This window comes from Hipposideros armiger, unplaced genomic scaffold (assembly GCF_001890085.2).
Source record: "Hipposideros armiger isolate ML-2016 unplaced genomic scaffold, ASM189008v1 scaffold_561, whole genome shotgun sequence".
In the NCBI taxonomy this organism is placed as follows: domain Eukaryota; kingdom Metazoa; phylum Chordata; class Mammalia; order Chiroptera; family Hipposideridae; genus Hipposideros; species Hipposideros armiger.
In genome coordinates this window covers 849115-869126 of record NW_017731911.1, presented here as the reverse complement: position 1 = coordinate 869126, position 20012 = coordinate 849115, and the positions used below count along the sequence as shown (strand labels likewise).

The window sequence follows — 20012 nt, the reverse complement described above, 5'->3', positions numbered from 1 at the left end:
GGCCCCAGTTCGGATCCCACATATGAGGGCCAGTGACACTGCCCTCCACAGCTAAGATGCTGAACAACAGCTCAACCTGGAGCTGGGCTGCTGTAAGTCTCTGGCAACGGTGTAAGCTGCAGCCCCTGTGGCAGTGGGTTGCCATGGGCTACCGTGTGTAGCCAGCAGCCAGCAGCGTGAGCGGCCAGCAGCCGCTGTGAGCGGCCGTCCAGAAGCCAGTGACTGATGCGCCTCGCCCCCGAAGAGCGCAATGATGGTGCCAACTTGGGCCAGTGAAGCAACGTCCTCCACAGCTAGACTGAAGAACAAAAGGACAGCAACTTGTCTGTTCCCCTTCCCCAGCACTGTTTCCATCCCCCCAATTCCCCAATAAAAATCTTTAAAAAAAAAATAAATAAAAATAAATAAAAAGCTTGGTTGGGAAGATGAAGAGCCAAAGTGTGAATGAGAGGAGGCATTAATACTTTATCCCACAAGCAAGCATGGGAATAAGCCCCTGATAATGGGAGAGGAGGCTTCACTCAAAAGGGGGTCAGGAGCTGACCAGCTGGTAGGAGAGAATTGGCAGGAAGTGGCTACAACTGAAAGTCAGAGGGTCCCTGAGGCGCCCCTAACATCCTGCATCCCAGAGGGAGATCGAGAATATGCCCCGGGATGGGTAAGGGCCCAAGAGCAGCGGGGACTTGTTTTTCACTTTCCAGGGTGTGGCGTGAGGAAAATACAAATCTCTTAGAGAAGCCTGCCTCCAATCTGACATCAGAAAGAGTGAAGAGAACAGCTTTAAAGAGGGGCCTAGTCAGATAGGCCTGAGGACAACCTCAGAGGATGCCTCCTGCCTGAGGCAGGAGAGCAACCACACACCAGAGCCCAAAAGGCTGTCAGAACCGCTCTGGACAAAATGGTGGGCCCACAAGAGCCTGTGATTGGGGACGAAGCATTGACAGATTTCGTGGACCTTGAGAGGAGCAGAAGTCAGGCATGTATAGCTAATGTGGAAGGTGGAGATCAGGCCAGGTCAGAGAAGGAAAAGAAGAGCAAGATTAAAGGGGAAAGAGAGAGCATTCATAGCAGAGGACACAGGTGGCACAAAGGCTTTGTGTCCTGTGGCACATCTGAGCAACAAGAAGGTAGGTGAGCTGGGATTTAGGACAAGGAGAAACCTCCCAAGAGGTGAGGCTAGAGAGGCTAAGGATCCAAGCCTTCATCCTAAGAGTCAAAGTAGTGTCTTCAGGGAGATCAGGGTGTGGGGGAGAAGTATCTCGGTTAGACTTGTGTTTTAAAAGATTACTCTAGCTAAAGCATGAATGAATTAGGGGGAGGGGACAGGGAATGTGGGGATACCTATTAGAAGACTATTCTAAAGAGAAACTGGCAATGGCTTAGACCAGAATGATAGTGGCAGAGGGCCACTGGATCTTGGAGAATGACTTCAGACAACCATAGGCTTAATCAGATGGTGACTCCAATTGAAGTTGTTGTCCCAAATGTAGTACAGCAGAGCCCCTGGCACCCAGCATGCAGCTAAAGCCTTTGTTTCCAGACCAATTTGTAGAGATCACCAGAGTAGTTTGCTTCTACCTGTCAGGGCCAGTAGTATACCTTCAGGGTTGCCTCAGAGCAATGGCAGTTCTGCTCTCTACCATAATATAGTAATACCTCGGTTTGTGAGCATAATTCGTTCTGGAAAAAAACTACTCGTATTGCAAGACATCGCTCGTTTACCATGTTAAAATGTATTATTAGGTGGTGCAAAAGTTACTTTTGCACCAACTTTTGCACCAACCTAATAGAAATGTTTGCTCGTCTTGCGGAACACTCGCAAATCAAGTTACTCACAATCCAAGGTTTTGCCGTATAGTGCACAGATATCTTGATCGTTTTGGCAGTCCGCTAAACATCACACTAGTCTACTACACTGATGACACGACGACTGGATCTGATGAGCAGGAAGTGCCAAGTACTTTAGATGCCTTAGTAAGACATAAGCGAACAAGGGGGTAGGATTTAACCCCCAAACAATTCAGGGTCCTGCCACCTCAGGAAAGTTTCTAGGGATCAATGGTCTAGAGCAGGGGTCAGCAAACTTTTGAGAGGAAGAGCTGCCAGGGGTCAGCAAACTGCAGCTCACGAGCCACCTGCGGCTCTTTGGGTACGTATATGTGGCTCTGAAGTAAAATTGAAAATGAAAATAAAACGATCATAGTTTCATTTATAAAATTTTAAAAGGATATTATTCATATAATAGTGATTATGTAAAAATATATTTATGGCTCTCAAATAATTTTTAAATTGTTGTGAGGGACAGGGTTGCCTCTTCCAGAGGTTGGCAAACTTTTGAGACGGAACGTACCCAAAGAGCCGCATGTGGTTTGCGAGCCACAGTTAGCCCACCCCTGGTCTAGAGTATGTCAAAATACCCCTCCAGAGTGAAAGACAAGTGACTGTACCTACCACCCACCACCACCACCCTACCACCTGCCCCACCTGTTCAGGCAAGTCCAAAAAATTAAAAAGGAACAATGTTTGGAAGGCTTTTTTGGGGTTTGGAGACAACGTATACCACATTTCAGTGTGTTATTTTGACCCAACGACAGACTCACAGCTGTGAAGCTGCTAGTTTCAAGGGGAGACCAGAACAAAAGAATGCTCCACAGCAAATTAGGCTGCACAATGGGCTGCTCTGCTACGTAGCCTTATACTCCAGGAGATCCAGGGACATTCTGAAGTGTCCATGGCAAATAGGAATGCTGTATGGGGTCCCTGGCGAGGGCCAATAGGGGCATCACAGTGCAGAACTCCTGGGTTTTGGAGCAAGCCTATGCCCTCTTCTGCAGGTACCTATTCTCCTTCTGAGAAACAGCTTCTGGCTAGCTACTGGGCCATGGTAAAGACTGAACACCTAACCCTGGGACATCAGGTGACCTTGCAGCCTGAGCCTCCCCTCATGAACTACCTGCTGACTCAGCTAGCCATGTTGGGCACATGCAGCTGCCATCTATCATGTGGAACTAGTGCATGAGACCAAGCTCGGGCAGGTCCAGAGAACACAAGGAAGTTACATGAGCAGGAGGTTCACATTCCTTTGTCAGCAGCTCCTGATGCATCACCTCCTGGGGGTTCAAGACCAGCTGACCAAGGAAGACAAAACTCAATCCTGCTTTATAGAAGAGTTTGTACAGCAGGCTGGTACAACCTGCAAGTGGACAGCTGCAGCACTTCATCCCCATTCAGGGTGAAACTGAAGGACAGTAGTGGAGGAAAATACTCTAGTGGGCATGACTTCAAGCAGTATATTTGGTTGTTCACTGTATTTGGAGTGTGAGATGGCCAGAAATACAGATCATGGGCAGTTGCCAATGGTTTGGTTGATAGTCAGAGATTCAGAAGAAACAAGATTGTAAGACTAGTGAAAAGGAAGTCTAGGGAAGAAGTATATGAATGGGCTCCTTGAATGAGTATATACTATGAAATATTTGCATTCCATATGAATAGCTACCAACAAGCATCCACTGCAGAGAAGACTCTTTTTTTTGTTGTTTTAATTGGGGAATTGGGGAAGGGGAACAGACAAGTTGCTGTCCTTTTGTTCTTCAGCCCAGTTGTGGAGGACGTTGCTTCACTGGCCCATGTTGGTATTATCATTGCGCTCTTCCCGAATGAGGCAGATCGGTCGCCGACCTCTGGACCACCACTCACGGCAGCTCTTGGCAGCTCATGCAGGCTGCCGGCCACACAGTAGCTTATGGCAGCCCACTGCAGCAGGGGCTGCAGCCTACGCTGTCGCTGGCGACTCATAGCAGCCCAGCTCCAGGTCAAGCTGTTATTCACCATCTTAGCTGTAGAGGGCGCAGTGTCATTGGCCCATGTGGGATCCGAACCGGGGTCCTGCTGCTCAGAGCTGGCGTCCCAAGCCAGCTCTTAACCAGCACACCACTCGGCCGGTCCCAGAGAAGACTCTTAATAATTAAGTACATACTAATGATGCTCTGTGGATGTCAGCCAACGGCCTCTTTATCCAGCCAACCCGTGTTTGCTCAATGAGCTCATGAGCTATGAACTCATGGGGAGGGGGACGGGGAGACAGAGGCCACGCATGTGCTCAGCACCATGAGATTTCCCCTTCCCGTGACGTGAGTAGTGCTTCTGCTGAGTACCTATCTAATGTGCCAACAGCAGGGGTTAACACTTGAGTCCCCAACAGGGCACCATTCCTTGTGGGGACTGGCCACCTACCTGACGCCAGGCTGATTACCATCTTCTATTATGGAGGAGGCAGCAATTTGTCCTCAGAGGACTAGAAACATATTCTGGATATGAGATTTTTTTTTTTAAGATTTTTTTTTGGGGCAATTTGGGAGAACAGTGTTGGGGAATTGGGGGAAGGGGAACATTGTGTTTTTCCAGGACCCATCAGCTCCAGGTCAAGTTGCTGTCCTTCAATCTTAGTTGTGGAGGATGCAGCTCAGCTCCAAGTCCAGTTGCCGCTTTCAATCTAGTTGCGGGGGTGCTGGGGGGGGGCGTAGTCCACCACCCCATATCCCATGCCGGAGACGAACGAACCTTGTTGCACACTGAGCCATGTGGCCGCCCATCGGCAGCTCATGGATGCTCAGCTCAAGGTGCCGTGTTCAATCTTGGTTGGGGTCAGGGGGCGGCGGGCACCGCCCACCATCACATACGGGTGTCACCGGCAACCTTGCCACTAAGAGGACACACTCTCACCAGCTCAGCAGCAGCTCAGCTCAGGTGCAGCTCACTGGCCCATACAGGAATTGAACCGCAGACCCTGTTGCTTAGAGCTCATGCTCTTAACCAACTGAGCCACTCGGCCGGCCTGGATAGGAATTTGCCTTCCCTGTCCATCATTTTTCTGCCAGCATCACCACCCATTGACTTTCAGAATGCCTTATCAACCATCAGGGAATTCCACACAGCACTGCATCTGATCAAGGAACTCTTTTCACAGCAAAGAAGTGCAGCAGTGGGCTCATGCCCATAGATTTAACTGGTCTTCACACATACACCACCTTCTAGAAGCTGCTAGCCTAGCTGAATGCTGGAATGACTCACTGAAAACTCAGCTACAATAATACCATTTGGTGCTCTTGTTTTCAGGATGCAGTTTAAGCGTTGAATCAGAGACCATTACATGGTGCTCTCTCCCTGAGGGTCCAGAAAATGGGTGGATGTTGGAGTGACTGCTGTCACACCTAATAACCTAGCAGAATTTTTGCTTCCTGTCCCAGAAACTTTAAGCTCTGCTGGTTTGGAGATCTTCATTCCAAGCGAGGAATGCTTCCACCAGACACAATGGTTCCATTAAATTGGAAGATAAGACTGCCACCTGGACCTTTTGAGCTCCTTATGCTACTGAAACAATGGGGGGGGGGAGAAGAGGGGGGGGAAGTGCAATCTACTTGTCAAAGTGACTGCTCCTGATTACCAAGAGGAAATTGGTAGCTCCTACGCAATGCAGACAAAATGGAGTATGTCCAAGAGTAAAAGTTAATGCAAAACTATAGCAACCAAAAAAAGGAGGTAGGGGCAGGATAAATAAGGAGTCAGGCCCTTAGGGACTGAAGATTTGGGTCACTACCAGGTAAAGAACCCCAAGCTGAGGTTCGGGCAGAGTAGACATGGAAGGGGGAAAGGAAGAACAGATGTCAGTTACAGCATTGGGACCAATTACCAAAATGAGGACTGTAAAAGTGACTATTTTCCTTTTTTTTTTTAAGATTTTTATTGGGGAATTGGGGGGATGGGAACAGCACTGGGGGATTGGGGGATGGGACAGACAAGTTGTCATTTTGTTCTTCAGTCTAGTTGTGGAGGACGTTGCTTCACTGGCCCAAGCTGGCACCATCATTGCGCTCTTCCTGGGTGAGGCAGATCGGTCGCTGGCTTCTGGACGGTCTCTCACTGCGGCTGTTGGCTACATACTGTAGCCCATGGCAACCCACTGCCACAGGGGCTGCAGCCTACACTGTCGCCGGAGACTCACAGCAGCCCAGCTCCAGGTTGAGCTGTTGTTCAGCATCTTAGCTGTGGAGGGCAGTGTCACTGGCCCTCATATGTGGGATCCGAACGGGGGCCCTCTGGCGTCCCAAGTCAGTTCTTAACCATCGCACCACTCGGCCGGCCCAAGTGACTATTTTCTATTTGCTTGTTGTATGTGCATGGTGATTTGTACATGCTAACCATTTTTTTCTCTTCTTCCCGTTTTTATACAAAATTTATTGGAAATTAACTTTACAACTTAGTCTTTAGGTAACAAAATATTCAGTGGGACTGACCAAATTTGAGAAACCAATACAGCCATCGATGGATACATGACTCTTGGGACTGTGCATCTTTTTGGAAAAGTAGGAAAACTTGTTCCCTTTAAAAAGGGTAGCTGTTTTTGTTAGGCAGAAATATGGAATTTGTTGTTTTAGTATGGAAATTCACTGTGTGTAAAGAATGCATATGGAAGCTGAGTTATCCAACGGGCAGACTGTTTCAATTATCAATTTAGTGCCTCTCAGTTCCAAATTCACTTTTTTGCCTGCTCTGTAAAGGTGAATTGGGGCACTTCAGATTTTTCCTTGCCAGCTGCCACTAAAGGGTGCTGTCAGAGAGGGTAGAGACACACTGCAGGAGAAAAGGCTTTGCTTCCCAGTTCTGGTGTGCTTACTTGAAAGCAGCATGTGCAGCTTTCTCCGCATTGAGGCTCCTGCAGTTTCGATTCCCCAGTGCTTGGCTCCTGCAGTGCCCAGCAGGCGGCAGCACCCAGCAGCTTCACCGGGCACTGTCCTCCTCCCAGGTAGTTGGTAGCAGAGTAAGACGCTGCCCCATAAACACCTTTTCCTAACACTCTAGAGAGCAGATTTCTGACAGGCTCCAGGGTACAGATTTTCAACAAGGTCTGGATCTCAGCTGTGTGTCAGCCCTAGGGATGGGGTAGTAGCCGTTCCTTATATCTGCTATTCCTACATTCTTTAGAATTCTCTTATTATTAGCCAATTCCTGGCTACTCCAATCGCATTAGTTAATAATTCTTTGAAATTATATTTTTCCTCAAGTTATTATATGGTTTCTCCTGATTAGACTTAGACTAAGCTGACACTAGCTTAGACTCTCGACAGTGGCAGAGAATGAGAAGTGGGAAATTTTAAGAAAACACAAAGTAAAATCGATAGGACCTCGTAATGATTAGACAAGGGAGGTGAGGGAGGTGGAAGGTTAAATTTTCAGCTTATGTAACTGGATGAATGGTGGAACACCTCATTGACATAGAAACCACGGGAAAGGAACCAAGAATGAGGGGAAAACTCACAGGCTGTTTTGAACAATGCTGACTTTGAGTTGACTTTATGACATGCAAAATACATCACATAGACAGCTGGCTCTTAATTCTCAAATTTAGAGAAGTCTGGAATTAAGATTGGAGTCATCTTGGGCCGGCTGAGTGGCGCGTTGGTTAGGAGTTGGCTTGGGACGCCAGCTCTGAGCAGCAGGGCGCCGGTTCAGATCCCACATGAGGGTCAGTGACGCTGCGCCCTCTACAGCTAAGATGGTGAACAACAGCTCGACCTGGAGCTGGGCTGCCGTGAGTTGCCGGAGATGGTGTGATGCAGTGGTGCTGGCCGGCAGCAGGCGTGAGCTGCCGTGAGCCACCATGAGCAGCCGTCCAATGGCCAGCGAGCAACTGCCTCACCTGGAAAAAGTGCAATCATAATACCAACATGGGCCGGTGAAGCAACATCCTCCACAACTAGACTGAAGAACAAAAGGACAGCAACTTGTCTGTTCCCCTCCCCCCTCAAAAAAAAAACTTTAAAAAAAAAAAAAAAAAGATTGGAGTCATCTCCCTTAAAGTGACAGAGGCAGAGTTGAAATGGCCCAGGGAAATAAGTAAACAGTGAGATGAGAGGACCTAGCCTGAGGAATGCAAACTTTTAATAGTTGGATAAAGGAAGATGAGCCTGCAAAAGAAATGCTGAAGCTGTTAGAGAGGTAGAGAGAAATAGGACAGCATCGTGACCCAGAAGTCACAGAGGTGCATGGCTTCCTCTAAAACAGCGGTTCTCAACCTTTCACAGGGGTCGCTTAAGACCATCGGAAAACACATATTTTCGATGGTCTTAGGAACCGAGACACCGCTCCTCTATCCGTCTCCAGGCCCACATGCAGATACGCCCACAGATACGCCCACAGACGAGTACTCGGAGACCCCTGTGAAAGGGTCGTTTGACCCCCAAAGGGGTCGCGACCCATAGGTTGAGAACCGCTGCTCTAAGAGAACTTGCTGTAGCTGACTGACTGCCACCAGCTGCTGTATCTTCAGCTCTCCCACATCTTCACACCTGCCACAGTGCTCAGGCCAAGGTCACACTTCTCCAGGCTGTTCCTCATCCATGACTAAGCTTAACAAAAGCCATTTCTGCTTGATTCTTCTGATAGGCAATCTTTGCTCTGGGTTTCCCACGGACCTGGCTGAGGCTCTCAGACGCTCTCCCTACAGTCCTTCCCTCTTCTCTCACGCACCCCTGGGCTACAGGCTGAAACCATCCAGACTTATCAAGTACAACTATAACTTATCACTTTTAATCAGATAATTTGTTACTTAGAGATAAATGCATCCAAACTGACACACCACCCACAAGCTGACAGGAAGACACAAGCACGATATCCACCAGATGACAGACTACAGGGTATAGCTTGTGAAGCTTAAAAAAAAAAAAAAACCTTCCCTTAGGCTGCCTAAGGGAAGGATATGAAACAAGAAGCTGGTTTAAAAACAGGAAAATATTTAATTCATTCAAAAAAGTCAGGAAATGAAGAGAACCACAGGGAAACTACCTATGATCGAAGAAGGATGTTACAGCCTTCATGCTCTTATTCCTGGAATCCTGAGGCTTAGAAGAAATTGTCGTCCTTCAGATGCTCCCAGCTGCTCAGAAATAAATTACTAACATCTGTAAAAGAGTTCTGGCCTGCTGAAGCTAGAGGGTAGCTAGATAGGAAGGGAAAAGGAACATCAATCCACAAGAAACTGATCTCAGAACAGCTGGGTGACAGCACAGGGCCATCCCAGGCAGGTGGGCCCTCTGGACTCTGGAGTGAACCCAAACCCAAAACAACTGGTCTGGTCCAGGGAATGTGCCCATCAGCCCACGTTCAGTCTTCTTATTCCCATCTGCAGCCAAAGCCCTTGGAAGCAAAGCCCTCAACTCCTCCTTCAAGCCCCCTGCTGGTTGGTTTCATCATTGTCTCGCCTCTTCCAAATCTGTAAGAAATGAATAGATATTTAGGAGCTGGCATTCAATCTACAAATATTTGTCAAATACCTGTTCTACCCTAGACAACGGACAGCCTGCAGCTCCACTTACACATTTGCTACGTCTCCTGAAACTAACTCAATCTTCAGAAAATTCCCTATTGTCCAATTTTCACTTTCCCGCCCAATCCCCCCTTGCTTTCTTACTTCCCATTCCAAACTCTCTTTCTAAAAAAGAATTCAGTCAAGCCTATAACCTTAGACAAAGTTGCTCAGAGTTATCTCTAGAATGAGAAGGGTCTCCCCTCTTTTTTATAAAACTATAGCTTTTTCTTAAGTCTCAGTCTTCCTTCTTCGCCAGGTACTAGGGCACCAGCTCTCAATCCAACAGAGAAGAAAGTTAAAATAATACCATTGGTGCTCCAATAAAAGCATGTAGAAAGTGCTGTGGGGTCACAAGGGTGCTAACTTTGCCTAGAGAACTAGGGAAAGTTTCAGAGCAGACTCCTAGCTGGTGTCCTGATGATTCCAGGCTCTTCTTCCTTGAAACCAGATCACATGCCTCTGCAAAAGTAACCTGGCCATAAACATAATCTCCTTGCTCACTCATAAATCTTCCATGCTTCCCTGCTCTTCTCTTCTCTGAAAATCACTCCTGGACTTTCAAGGCCATATAATCTCACCCCTCAGCTCATCCCAACAGGCACCCAGCCCAACCAAGGCTCTAACTCAGTCCCACTTCCTACCCTCATGCACATCGTCCCTCTCTCACTGACCCCACACCCCATCTACTCAGCACTGACCAAGTCTGTGGCCAACCCACCTGAATGTAAGCCTCCGACAATGTGATCATCTGAGGAAGGATGTCAGTCACCTGGAGGTCTTGTAATTCATACCATTTGCCCGTCCCCTGCAAAAGGTATAAAGGGCTGGGTTAGTCTGCTCCCTAAAACCAAAAGGGTATACAAGGAAGGCACCACAGTCAGAGTTAGAAAAATCAGAATAGCCACTAGTTAGTCCATCACCCCGCAAGAGTCCTAAGTAAGAGGGTGCATGAATCTCTGCTGGGCATCATTCAATTTAAAGGGCTTTTGGGGTGCTGATCTTGGCAAACACAATTCCTGCTGAGGATTCCTTTAAGTATAATAGACTCCAAACACTACACCTTTTAAGAAGAATTTAGGTGGACAATAAAGAGAAAAAAATAAAAAGTTCTCTACTCCTCACCTAGGATGTCTCCTTGCTGCTCAGAAATGACAAACTGGACACACTGCCCTAGGAGATGCAGTGTTAACTACTGGAAAAACCTAGATGCGGGCTTTCCCACCCTCCACCCCACAGAACATGGCGTGACACTGTCCATCGTACTTACTGCCTTTGGCTTACAAAACCAGCACTGCAAATAGAACAAACTAGCTTTCTTCATGATTCCATAAACAAGGGGAAAAGAGGTTTCTGGATTATGGCAGAGGCACTTCTGGAAGCTCACCTGCCTAATCCATCCAAACTTTGAAGGAATGCCAAAGACATACAGAATGTAACGTTCCAGATACTCCCATAGTTCACAATATAGGAAACATAACAAAAGCTCAGGGTCACATAATCAAGTCCCAGTTCCCAGTACGAGGTCTGGTTAAGAAGATGGTAAAACCAAGTATCTGGGTTCAAATCCCAATTCTACTGACTTCAGTAAATAAATTACTCGAACTCTGAGCCTAGGTTTCCTCACTTGTGAAACGATGGTATTAACACCCGTTTGGAGGTATGATTTAGGACATAAATAAGATGAACATGTATTAAACACTTGGCGTACTTTCCAGTGGACAGTACAGAGCTTGGTAAACAGAAGCTATTGTAGTTCCTGTTAAACCCACAGTCCCAGAAGACTAATCAAATTAGGACAATCTGTGCTAATAATTTGTGATACTAAATGTATCTTAAGTACGTTTCATCCATTTTTCAGCTTGAGAAAAATTCACAAAATTTTTCAGCTGAAAGGGAGCCTCTAGGGAACCAATACTTCATAAACTTTAACTTCCTATAGGAGGGCCTTGTTAAAATGCAGCTTCTGGTTGAGCAGTTTGGGATTGCGCCTGAGGTTCTGCATTTCTAATGACATTCTCATGATGTCAATGCCGCTCACTGGTCCGAGGAGTCTACTTTTGGTGGTAAGGCTCTAGTTTAGGACAGTGGTTCTCAAACCCGGCTGCACAGTGGAATCGACTGGGGAACTTGAAAACATCATGATGCTTGGTTCCCACCTGCAGATAATCTAATGCAGTCTCTTAACCCTGACACTTTAGGCCAAAGAATTCTTTGTTGTGGGGGCTGCCTGTGCATTGTAGGATATTTAGCAGGATCCCTAGCCTCTATCGCAGTTGAAAACCAACAGGCACAAACTACATGGTTCTAATGTAATTGGCCTGGGGGGGGGCGCTCAGGTATAAGGATTTTTAAATCTCCCCAGGTGAGTCCAACATGCAGGCAGCCAAAATTGAGAACCACTGCCTTAAACTAACCCGACAGCTCTATCACTTGCAGAATCCCAAAGTCAAGGTGAAGAAAGAGCAAACAAAGGGAGCTGCCCTCTAACATGCCGAAGGAACCACACCCGTTCTTGCCACTCTATGCCATGAGAAGTCAGCACCACTCACATGATGAAGCACATGGATCCGGTAGGAGCCCTCAGAGGGCTTGCCATCGTGTACAATGTTGGCAATCAGGTCGTATGTGGTGTTCTTATGCACTGCTTGTACTTCCTCAGACAAGTACTCTCTCAAATCCACATTTCTGGTAATGATGAAAAAAAGCCAGGAGATCAGACACAGGCCACCAGGTTAGGGAAACTGCCCTTCACAAATGGACCACAAAGCTGCTGAACCCTAGTTTAGAACACTGAATCTAAGTAGGCTTGTGAGCACAAGGAATTTCCAGGTTTCTGGAAATTCACCTAATTTGCCATAAAAGTGAGTCAAACTATAAGAGAAAGACTAACTCTACGGGAAAGGCACGTTTTAAAAGCATGTCTAGCAGACAAAGTGTAGGGCCTGGAGTCATTCGGACCTGAACTAGAATCAGGGCTCTGCTACTTCTAAGCTGTTTGTGAGTTATTTAAGCAGGTTACATAATCTAAGGCTCTTCTACCCTATGAGAATGAGAGTCAAGGATAGAGTGAGACAGCAGGTGTAACCGTCTCACCCTCTGCTGCCCTGGGCGGTGGCTGCAGCCTCGGTGTTCAGGTGACACTGGATCTCTGGCCTCGGGCTTTGGAAGGCCTGACCACAGGATTATGTGGGTTGCTACTATATATGATCACGGTAACAACTTCAATACGGCAAACCAGGGTGATCATCCTGATTTATTTTTTTCTTTGAATTTTTGGGACCTTGCTTCTTTATTTGTCTTTCTCTTAGCCAAGCAGAACAGTTACAAGTAACAGAAACCAGTAGCCAAAGTACAAAAGGGGAATGTATTCAAGGTTTACAAACTAACAAGTGCAGCTGGAACCAGGCACAGGAGAAGACACAGGATCTAAGAGAGCTACTTGCCCTCTCTCCTGCTTTTGACATCAGCTTTCTTCTTCTTCCTCCTTTTGCAGCCCAGCTTTCTCGTCTTTATGTGACCTACCTGGCTGCCAAAAGAAACTACTGACCAAGTTCCTTCCACTAGGACTTGGAAACATCAAATTTATTTCTAATATCTGAACATTGACTTTCAAATATAGAAAAGCATTCTTGCTGTGCCAGGAATAAAATCTCTTTTTGTGTTTTATTTGTTGAACTCTAGCCACCAGCTGAAGTATAAATGTATACCGGTTATTGCAAAGGAAAGTGTTATAGTAAATGCTTACTGTGAATATTGTACAAAGACAGTTATAAAGAACTTTCAAATAGTTAAATAGGGAAATACACTCACAGTTAATGTGAATATTAAAAGACTACATTAACTACATAATTTTAGGGAAAATATATCTTTTTGTAGCCTACAGATATTTATAAAAATTTAAATAATACAAGGTAGAATAAGAGAGATGGTATCACATTTCTAATCTCTGTAGAACTGTCTGTGTTAGTGACAGCTATTTATTTCTACAGACTGACAGTGTCCCATATAGACTGCAATACATATTCACTGTTAAAGTCAATTTGGATTTGAGTTTGAAGAAATCCATGCGAGCTCTAGATAGCCAAACTGCCAGGCGCAAAGAGCTGACTTTCCATGTTCTCGTCTCCTCTGCTTTAACAACAGCTGTTGGACTTGTCTGAACGAGTCCTTGACAAATCTTCTGGAGTATATTTATTTATACTCAAGCTTTTATGGTTGAAACAAAACTGTTTAATTGGCAAAAGGGAATGAATGAATACATGTTACATCATTTTGTTTTAGAAAATAGCCAAAGGAGGGCTGGTCAAGTGGCACGTTGGTTAGGAGTTGTCTTGGAACGCCAACTCTGAGGAGCAGGGCCTCAGTTCAGATCCCACATGAGGGCCAGTGACGCTGCGCACTCTACAGCTAAAATGGTGAACAACAGCTCGACCTGGAGCTGGGCTGCCATGAGTCGCCGGCAACAGCGTAGGCTGCAGTGGGGCTGGCCGGCAGCTGACGTGAGCTTTCGTGAGCTGCTGTGAGCCGCTGGGAGTGGCCGTCCAATGGCCTGCGAGTGACTGCCTCACCAGGGAAGAGCGCAATGATAACACCAACATGGGCCAGTGAAGCGACGTCCTCCACAACTAGACTGAAGAACAAAAGGACAGCAACTTCACTGTCCCCCTCCCCCAATTCCCCAATAAAATCTTTAAAAAAAGAAAATAGCCAAAGGAGCAACTCGTACTCATCTCCCAATCAGAACAGTCCAATTTAGAGAACGCCTAATTAGCTGGTAGTGAAACTTTAAACCTTTGCTCCAAAAACCGTATCACCAAATGAGCAAGGGCACCTAATTACTGCAAGTCTGATAAGTCTCTGGTAAAAAAGATGTGTTATGAATTAAACACAAGAGAAGAATTATGCATGAAAAGGATCTTTTTCAAGAAGTGGGGGCTTTGCAAATCTAAAACCAAATTACTCTAAAAGTAATTACAGTACATAATGTAATTAAAGTGCAGGTTTCCAGAGTCAGTCACACAACCTGATGTTCTCTAAAGGGCTGACTAGACAAGAAGTGCAGCTGGCCCTTGAACAATATGGAGGTTAGGCGTGCTGATCCCCTGCACATTCGAAAATCCAGGTATACCTTTGACTCCCCAGAAAATTAACTACAGTTGTCCCTTGGTAACTGCAGACTAGTTCCAGGACCTCCCAGATACCAAACTCCGGGATGCTCATGTTCCTTACATAAAATGGTGTAGAACAATGCATACAAACAAGAAGTTAGTGAAGAATGGGAAGACAAGTGTGGGGACAGAGAAAAAGAAATTCTCCTGTACTTCTAATTGCAAAGGTTTTCTATGCTGATACCCAGCTGTTCTCAGATTCTTGGTAATTATGGAACCAGAAATAATAAATGTTATACCTGGAAGGACCCTTAGGGCTCATCTAGATCAAGCCTCTCATTTTACCCATGAGAGAATCCATCCAGAAAATATGCAGATGACCTGCCCAAGATCACACAGCTAGGAAGCCCAGAACTCAGACCTCTTTAATTTTAGATAATACCCTCTTAAACACTACACAGAGTTAAGAACTAGAACTATTTCCAAAGAATAAAACTGGCAGTTGTGGTATAGTTTAGGCAACTGGGTCATAGAGGGGGAATAGAAGGAGAAATAAAAGAGAAGATGAGTATCTGTCCATTACAGCTCCCAAACTATTGGGTTGTTGGAAAAATCATGATGCATTTTTGCAACGAAAAACAGAAAAATATGTCATTACTTTTCCAACAACCCAATACTTTGTGAAGGTTAAAAAAACACTACTGTACTAAACATTATGTTAATCCTATCATATATCCATCCAAATCCTCCTCAGTAAGAACCTCTTAGGTTTCCACTCTTACCTTAGCTAAGGGCCAGCACCCAGAGACCCACATTTCTTCCTGCCAGTCATGCCACCAGGTTTCTCCATGTTCTCTGAGATACCTTCTTCAGCGTGTGAAAAACCATGTCTCTTAAGAACTGAAAGCCAACTGCCTACCCTGAAAAGGGGCTTGCAGGAGCTTTCTAGTTAGAAGACGGCAAAGTAAAATAACCTGGTACAACACCTCCTCCCAATTTCCCATTAAAATACTCATAAATGTTCATAAATTTACATGGTAAATTAAAAGTAAAACCATACATCAAAATGTATAACTTCCTCATCAATAGGGAGAAATTGGACACATTATCTAGACTTTACCCTCTGGAGAAAAAAATAAGATAGAAGGACCCCAAGATGAGAAAACAAATCTGGAGTCATCCCCACTATCCATGCCTAACTACAGTGTGTGAGAAGATCACACGACAATCAACAAATAGATGGACAGACTCTTAACTGCTCAGGGTTATCTTCAAGGCCAGGAAGAGTCCTACCTGTTCTGCCCTACTTTTATCACCTGTTTTCCCTACACGGAAGACTCCAATTCCCAGCAAGCAACAAGAGGGGAAGTAAAAGGAGGACTGCCTCCAGGTAAACATCTATCTTTGAGGTCCCTAATATATTTGTAGCCTTCCAATAAAAACCCTTAACTCATGTAGTGTAAGTAGCACCTCAAAAGTACTAGTGGTACAAAAATATGAAAAGAAATTCAAGCTCACTCCCCCTAGCGGGAAGTGAAGCAGGGTAATACTCACGTAATGGGGAAGTTGACAATAGTTGGATTCTTCTCCACAAAGAAATTGTTCTTAGTGAACCTCTTAATACAAAAGATCAGATATGGAGGCAGCTTGGTAAGCTGGAAGCGCTTCAAAAAGTTCTCCTTGTAAGTCTTATATTCCTAGAAATGGAAAGAAAACTATCAAATTAGTGCTGGAGTATTAGAGCAAGGCCATGAGTTTTGTTTTGCTATGGTTTTATTTTTTAATATAATTTTGCCTCACTTAGAATTCACAAGACACCTGATCCCAGGAAGAGCACTTTGGCTAAGGCTAACTAAATACCTCAAATGCAGGCTGTGTTTCAGCCAGCACCATGATCATACTGTTGAAATCTAACCACAGTAATGTCAGTGTCCGTTTCTAGAAGGAAAACAAAAATGCCAAGCGAAGACAAGGATTTTTTAAAAAGTTGCATGAAAAATGAGCCGGCGGAGTGGCACGTTGGTTAGGAGTTGGCTTGGGACGCCAGCTCTGAGCAGCAGGACCCCGGTTCAGATCCCACATGGGGGCCAGTGACGGTGCACCCTCTACAGCTAAGATGGTGAACAACAGCTCAACCTGGAGCTGGGCTGCCATGAGTTGCCAGTGATGGCCATAGGCTGCAGCAGGCGGCAGCGGGCGTGAGCTGCCAAGGGCTGCCGTGAGCGGCCGTCCAATGGCCAGCGAGCGACTGCCTCACCTGGGAAGAATGCAATGATAATACCAACATGGGCCTGTGAAGTGACATCCTCCACAACTAGACTGAAGAACAAAAGGACAGCAACTTGTTTATTCCCCTTCTCCGATTCCCCATTGCCGTTCCCCTCCCCCAATTCCCCAATAAAATCTTTTTTAAAAGTTGCATGAAAATCTCTTAATTAAAAATAAGGAAGAACTTCCTGATCATTAGATGCATGCACCCATGGAACAGGTACTTTTGAAGCAGTAAGGGCCCCTAATCACTGACGGTATTCCAGCAGAGGTGTCAACACACAGCCCACGTTCCTTCCTCCTCAAAGGTCCCCAAGACTCGTGGGTCAAGTGCAATAAGTCAGGCAACATTTACTGAGGACTCACTCAGCATGTTCGAGGAGATGGAATGGTGGAGGACCGAGGACATCCTCTGCAGTCCAAGAGGCTTAAAAGCTAGTGCACATAAGTTTATTTTTCCTTAACACAACACAATTCCGTACAGTAAAAACTAAGAAATAGGAGTGAAAAACTAATCATAACCAGTGAGGAAACACCAATGAAAATATCCCGCTCTGGGGTGGGTGCCTTTAGAGGTAACAACAGATCCCTTCAGGGACTCCCAAGCTTCCCAAGAAAATATTTTAGTTTAAAATTAGGATGCAACAAAAATAATGTAGGATATACATACTCCAAAACCACCTGGATGATGACCTTCTAAAAAATCAAGTAAGAGTTTCACTTCTAGCATTATAACATGAGTAGCTCCAAAGAGCTGCTCACCAACAAAACTGGTGAAAATTATGTTTAAAAAACCACCACCATCACCACCATTTAAATTCTCTGGAAATGGTCCTAATGGCATAAAGCCATAAATGAAGAAACATTTACTAAAGAAAATGTTTTCCTTTATTGTTTTTTCTCAAATGTTACTAAAAAAATATTTAATTCAGTAAGAAAAATAAGAGTCTGTGGTATTTGAACTGAGACCTGTCCCTTCCTCTCCCTCCTAACTCAGTGAGACAGAACTCCTCTCAGATAGCACAGGGCTCTCTCCCCACAGCTCCCAGGGCATTACCATCCCAGGAAATGTCAGCATTACTCATTCTGCCCCAAGCTGAAGCGAAGTTCCAGAGTTTGCCCAAACACATGAAGCAATGGAAGGTCCAAGATGGCAGTGGCATAGGAGGACATTGAACAAGCTCCCTCCCATGAGCAAGCTCAAAGTACACGTACATAGAGAACAGTTCCTCTGGCAAGACAACGGAGGGCTGAATGAACAGCTTCTGAACAACAAACAAGAGAAAGAGAGACCTAACAGAGAAGCCCGGGAAACCACAGAAGCCCTTCAGGGAACTCCCCAGGCTGGAGGAGCTGGTGAGCGCCACTGCTTCCGTCCCCCTGCTCTTCGATAGGATGGGACAAAGAAAGTGATGGCCCGGACGACAGCAGGCCAGGATCTACAAGGGACTTGGGACACATAAAGCTACATAGAACACACAATGTACAGCCATTTCGTTTTTCATAGAAAAATACTTCATGTTCTGAAAGCTGGGGAATTATAAGGATACTATTCATAAGAAACCCAAAAGACTTTTATGATTACCAACTTTGATTTTTCACATAAACTTTAGTAAAATTATGTTTTCAAACTTTGTAATTTTAAGCATTGTTCCTCAAAACATTTGTAAAAAGAAAGATTTCTACTTGTCCAATGAGATATGCATTTTGCCAGAATCATTATAGGTTTACCTGCTGGTCGTGAATGTCGGTGTTTTGTTTTAGGATTACCAGTGTTTCTAGAAATGCAATGCTCTGCATAATTAAAAGGAACTCCTTGAAATTAATCTTTTTCAGCCTTCCAACTTACGGATCTATGTATTTATAGTTGTGGGGGGAAGAGTTGGTGTTTGTTTTGGTGAGCTCTTGAGAAAACGTATGTAGAAAAACTTATAGTATTTCTGAGTTGGGGTGATAATTTTAATTTTTAGATTTCTGGCAAATATAAGAAACACACCAGGGCAGGCCGAGTGGCGCGATGGTTAGGGGCTGGCTTGGGACGCCAGAGGGCCCCGGTTCGGATCCCACATGTGAGGGCCAGTGGCACTGCCCTCCACAGCTAAGATGCTGAACAACAGCTCGACCTGGAGCTGGGCTGCCGTGGGTTGCCGGCGACGGCATGGGCTGCAGCCCCTGTGGCAGTGGGTTGCCATGAGCTACCGTGTGTGGCCAGCGGCCAGCATGAGCGGCCAGCGGCCGAGGTGGGCGGCCGTCCAGAGGCCGGCGACTGGTCTGCCACGCCCGGGAGGAGCGCAGTGATGGTGCCAACTTGGGCCAATGAAGCAACATCCTCCACAACTAGACTGAAGAACAAAAGGACAGCAACTTGTCTATTCCCCTTCCCCCAATTCCCCAGCGCTTCCCATCCCCCCAATTCCCAAAAAAATAAAAATTAAAAAAAAAAAAACCACTTTCTTACACTACATACAAAAATAAACTCAAAATGGATTAAACACTTAAATGTAAGACCTGAAACCATAAAATTCCTAGAAGAGAACACAGGCAATAAATACTTTGGCATCGTTCTTAGCAATGACTTTTTGGATATGTCTCCTCAGGCAGGGAAACAAAAAAAAATAAACAAATGGCATTACATCAAACAAGTTTTTTCACAGCAAAGGAAACCATCAACAAAACAAAAAGATATCCTACTGAATGGGAGAAGATATTTGCCAATGATACATCTGATAAGGGGTTAATATGCAAAATTTATTTTAAAACTCATACAACTCAACACCAAAAAAACAAACAATCCAATTAAAAAATAGACAGAGAACCTGAAAAGACATTTCTCCAAAGAGGACATACGGATGGCCAACAGACATATGAAAAGATGCTCAACATCACTCATCATTAGACAAATGCAAATAAAAACCACAATGAGATACTACCTCACTCCAGACAGTATGGCTATCATCAGTAAGTCAACAAACAAGTGTTGGTGAGAATGTGGAAAAAAGGGAACTCTTGTGCACTGTTGGTGGGACTGCAAATTGGTGCAGCCACTATGGAAATCAGTATGGAGGTTCCTCAAAAAATTAAAAATAGAACTTACCTTATGACCCAGCAATTCCACTCCTAGGTATTTATCCAAAGAAATCCAAAACACTAATTTGAAAAGATATATGCACCCCTATGTTTACTGCAGCGCTATTCACAATAGCAAAGATATGGAAACAACTGAAATGCCCATCAATAGACAACTGGATAAAGAAATTGTGGGGCCGGCCGAG

At 45.2% G+C, this 20012-nt stretch overlaps 1 protein-coding gene across 1 annotated transcript in view; it reads right to left on the bottom strand.

The window, feature by feature from the left end:
- Positions 1-8772: 8772 nt before the first annotated feature.
- USP39 (ubiquitin specific peptidase 39) overlaps positions 8773-20012 on the bottom strand; it is a 28856-nt gene continuing 17616 nt past the window's right edge. The window contains exons 10-13 of the mRNA XM_019623770.1: positions 16027-16169; positions 11914-12049; positions 10083-10169; positions 8773-9268 (exon numbers count right to left, since the gene is read on the bottom strand). Of these exons, the coding sequence (XP_019479315.1) occupies positions 9221-9268; positions 10083-10169; positions 11914-12049; positions 16027-16169 (414 nt within the window). The 3' untranslated portion in view covers positions 8773-9220. The remainder of the gene's footprint in view (positions 9269-10082; positions 10170-11913; positions 12050-16026; positions 16170-20012) is intronic.